Source organism: Mesitornis unicolor, unplaced genomic scaffold, assembly GCF_000695765.1.
Source record: "Mesitornis unicolor isolate BGI_N332 unplaced genomic scaffold, ASM69576v1 scaffold43635, whole genome shotgun sequence".
NCBI classification, from domain to species: Eukaryota; Metazoa; Chordata; class Aves; order Mesitornithiformes; family Mesitornithidae; genus Mesitornis; species Mesitornis unicolor.
The window spans coordinates 1-3,623 of record NW_010188628.1 but is presented as its reverse complement, the minus strand read 5'-3'; the positions used below and the strand labels follow the sequence as shown (position 1 = coordinate 3,623).

The window sequence follows — 3,623 nt, the reverse complement described above, 5'->3', positions numbered from 1 at the left end:
GCCATGAAGGCGTCTCCCCTGCCGCTGCAGCCAGAAGGCGTCGATGTCTCGAGGGTGCAGGTCCTTCTTCTTCGAACTCATCAGCTCGCCCGATGCCACCAGCTTAAGAAAAACCCACGGAAATGTTATTAACCTGCAAGAGAAACGCAGGCACACGACCCCAGGCAAGCGTTTGGGGCCTTTCTCTACCAAGGCAGAGCAGCAGAGACCCCGCAGATGCAATTCTGCAGCTGCTAATTCCATTAATTTCATTAATATTCGTTTTGGCCTCCAGCACACAACAGCTTCAAGGCTCCCCTCCACCCCCAAACCACCTTAACCCCCTTTGTTGACCCCGTTTCTCCACCAATGACCCCAGCGTAGGGCTACAAAGATGATAGAGGGAGTGGAGCATCTCCCTTCTGAGGAGCGGCTGAGGGAGCTGGGGCTCTTTAGTTTGCAGAAGAGGAGACTGAGGGGAGACCTCATTCATGGTTATAAATATTTCAAGGGTGAGTGTCACGAGGATGGAGCCAGGCTCTTCTCGGTGACAAACAATGATAGGACAAGGGGTAATGGACACAAACTGGAACACAGGAGGTTCCACTGAAATTGGAGAAGAAACTTCTTCTCAGTGAGGGTGACAGAGCCCTGGCCCAGGCTGCCCAGAGAGGTTGTGGAGTCTCCTTCTCTGCAGACATTCAAACCCCGCCTGGACGCCTTCCTGTGTAACCTCATCTGGGTGTTCCTGCTCCGGCAGGGGGATTGGGCTGGATGAGCTTTGGAGGTCCCTTCCAATCCCTAACCCTCTGGGATTCTGTGACCCCAAGCCCAGGTTCCACGCGCTCCCCGCTGACTCACGTTGGCCGAGAGGGTGCAGCGGACGACGGCTTCGTCCCCCTCCATGTCGTCGTCGGACGCCTCGTCCCGCACCTCGCCGTAGATGTCCTCATCGCCTTCCTGTCGGGAGAGGGGTTTTGTGAGCGGCTTTGGCAAACGTCAGAGGAAATGAATGATCTGGCAACTCGATCCCGAGGGAAAACGGCCCGGATTGTGCTTTTAACAGGGACACGGCGCCGCTGCTCAGGTAAACGCCACGTGAGCAGCTTATTTTTACTCTTTACACAGAGGTTTTTTGCCAGCAACTCCTCCACCAACCTCATGTTTGTCACTCTTATCATTTTCCTCAGCCTTTTCCAAAAAAAACCAACCCCGGGGAGCATTTCTACAGCCTTTGAACCTCTCCCTTCCTCCCCGATCTGTCAGGATCTAAATATCACCATCTGGTTTCCATCGCGCTGACTCACGCTAAGCCTCGGATTAGCAGGATAAGCAACAAATCCTCCCTGAGCCAGCAAGCGGCATCTAAAATAACCCAGCTTCTCCTTCCCGGTGGAGAAATCCCAGCTCGATGCCCACTACCCAAGGAAAACAGGGACCAAGGTGGGCCCTGCTGGGAGCGAGGGGATGGGGCAGACCCTGCAGGCTCTGGTACCTCCTCATCGGACTCAAACTGCACGTTCACGCCGTACGTCTCATCAATGTTGTCATCTGGCAAAGGGACAGCGCAATTAATTCAGCGGAAAAAAACACAAGCACGGGGTTCCCAAACCAAAAGATGCAAAGGATGTGGGGTTTAGGACTCGAAATGTTATTTCTGCCTTCTCTGCGTGCAAACACAGCCCCGGAGCAAGGCCGGGTTTGGCACCGGGAACCTGAATTTCTGCCAGCCCCGTCGCCAGAGCCGCTGCCCGCACCCACCCATGTTCTGGATCTCCTTGTCTCCGCCGTAATCTGTGATCTTCTTGCCCAGGTTCACCAGGACGTGGTAGCGGGTGTCGTCGGTCTGGCCCAGCAGCAGATCGATCTCCTTGCGGCGCTCCTTGTCACGCAGCTTCTCGTTCTTCAGCACGGCCAGGACCTCGTCGGCGGCTCCGCACAGGATGTCCCGCGGCTGCGGACAGAGCAGCGGTCACATGGAGACCAAATTTGTTATGTGAGGGGCACGGGGATGGCCCCTCCTATTTCTGGACCCTCATTTAGGCACCAAAAGGCCACCCCAACAACGGCATCACTGCAACATCCCCAAGCCCAAAAGCCACCACCAAGAGTGAAAACACCTCATGGGATCACAGAGAGGGAGTCAAACACCCAAATGTGTCAGATTTTACACCTCACAGGCTCTGAATCCTCAACCACAGAATCACAGAATCACTCAGTTGGAAAAGCCCTCTGAGATCATCACGTCCAACCGCTCCTGTCTACCCCCTAAACCATATCCTTAAGTACCTCATCTGCCCGCTCCTTAAACACATCCAGGGATGGTGACTCCACCACCTCCCTGGGCAGCCTGTGCCAGCTTCTGACGACCCTCTCAGGAAAGAACTTCCTCCTTATCTCTAACCTGAACCTCCCTTGGCACAGCTTGGGGCCGTTTCCCCTTGTTCTATCCCCCATCACCTGGGAGAAGAGCCCAGCACCCACCTCTCCACAAGCTCCCTTGAGGCAGTTGCAGGTGGTGATGATGTCTCCCCTCAGCCTTCTCTTCTCCAGGCTAAACAAGCCCAGTTCCCTCAGCCGCTCCTCATCAGCCTTGTTCTCCAGAGCCCTCCCCATCCTTGTGGCTCTTCTCTGAACACGCTCCACAATCTCAACATCCTTCTGATAGTGAGGGGCCCAGAACTGAACACAGCACTCGAGGTGCGGCCTCACCAGTGCCGAGTACAGGGGGATGATCACCTCCCTGGCCCTGCTGGTCACACTGTTTTGAATACAGGCCAAGATGCCGTTGGCTTTTCTGGCCACGTGGGCACGGTGCTGGCTCATGTGAAGCCGACTGTCAACCGGAGCAGAGGCAGCCGCCCCGAGGTGTCCCCGTCCTCACCTGGTCCCCGAGAGCCGCCTGGATGAAGCTCAGCAGCACCTCGTAGGTCTCGCGGGTCTCCTTGGTTTTGGGCTTGTAGATGATGCCCACCATCTCGTCGATGCCCTCGGAGAGCAGGGTGTACCCCTTCATCTTGTTGATGTCGTGCCTGTCCTCGTCGCGCTTCCGCCGCCTGGGAAGAGGAGCAGGGAGGAGAGAGATCAGAGCCCTGCGACTGCAAGTACGACTGAGTGCTTTTATTTGAAAAACAATGGAGAAAACCAGGTATTGTTTTCAATTTTCACATCAATTTTCGCTTCTCCGCAGCGAGAAGGCGACACCAAATCAAGAAAGAGAACATCTCTGCATCGTCCAAGTTGGTGATTTTCAATCTGCAGCCACTGAAGCATTTCCCACTACAAACCATCCCCCAAATCGTTGAATTTTACCCCGTTTCCAGCACTGAACCAAACCAAAGCTGTGCAATTCAAACACAAATTCATTGCCCAAAGCGTTTTTCACCCAAATTTCACCCACGCCAACCCCCGGGCTCTGGGCTCGCACTCACTTTGCTCGTCTCTCCTCCTGCATCTGGGGTTTGGTTCTCTGGGCCTTGTCCCCCATGCGGGTCCCCTCCAGTTTGCCCACCAGGGACAGGACCTCCCCCGTGGGCTCATCCCGCCGGGTGCGGTCGATCAGCGAGCGGTCGGCTTGGAGGACGAGGTTGGAGTTCTGGGAGGAGAAAGAACGGGGGCTGATGGGGCTGGGGGTCCCACTATGG

General features: G+C 55.6%; 1 protein-coding gene across 1 annotated transcript in view; it reads right to left on the bottom strand.

The window, feature by feature from the left end:
• LOC104541667 (U5 small nuclear ribonucleoprotein 200 kDa helicase-like) overlaps positions 1-3,574 on the bottom strand; it is a gene marked incomplete at both ends in the record, with an annotated part of 7,272 nt that extends 3,698 nt beyond the window's left edge. Inside the window, 6 exons of the mRNA XM_010185782.1 lie at positions 1-102; positions 841-939; positions 1,475-1,530; positions 1,741-1,933; positions 2,864-3,035; positions 3,411-3,574. The exon at positions 1-102 is cut by the window's left edge and continues 78 nt beyond it. Of these exons, the coding sequence (XP_010184084.1) occupies positions 1-102; positions 841-939; positions 1,475-1,530; positions 1,741-1,933; positions 2,864-3,035; positions 3,411-3,574 (786 nt within the window). The remainder of the gene's footprint in view (positions 103-840; positions 940-1,474; positions 1,531-1,740; positions 1,934-2,863; positions 3,036-3,410) is intronic.
• Between the last annotated feature and the right edge of the window lie 49 nt (positions 3,575-3,623).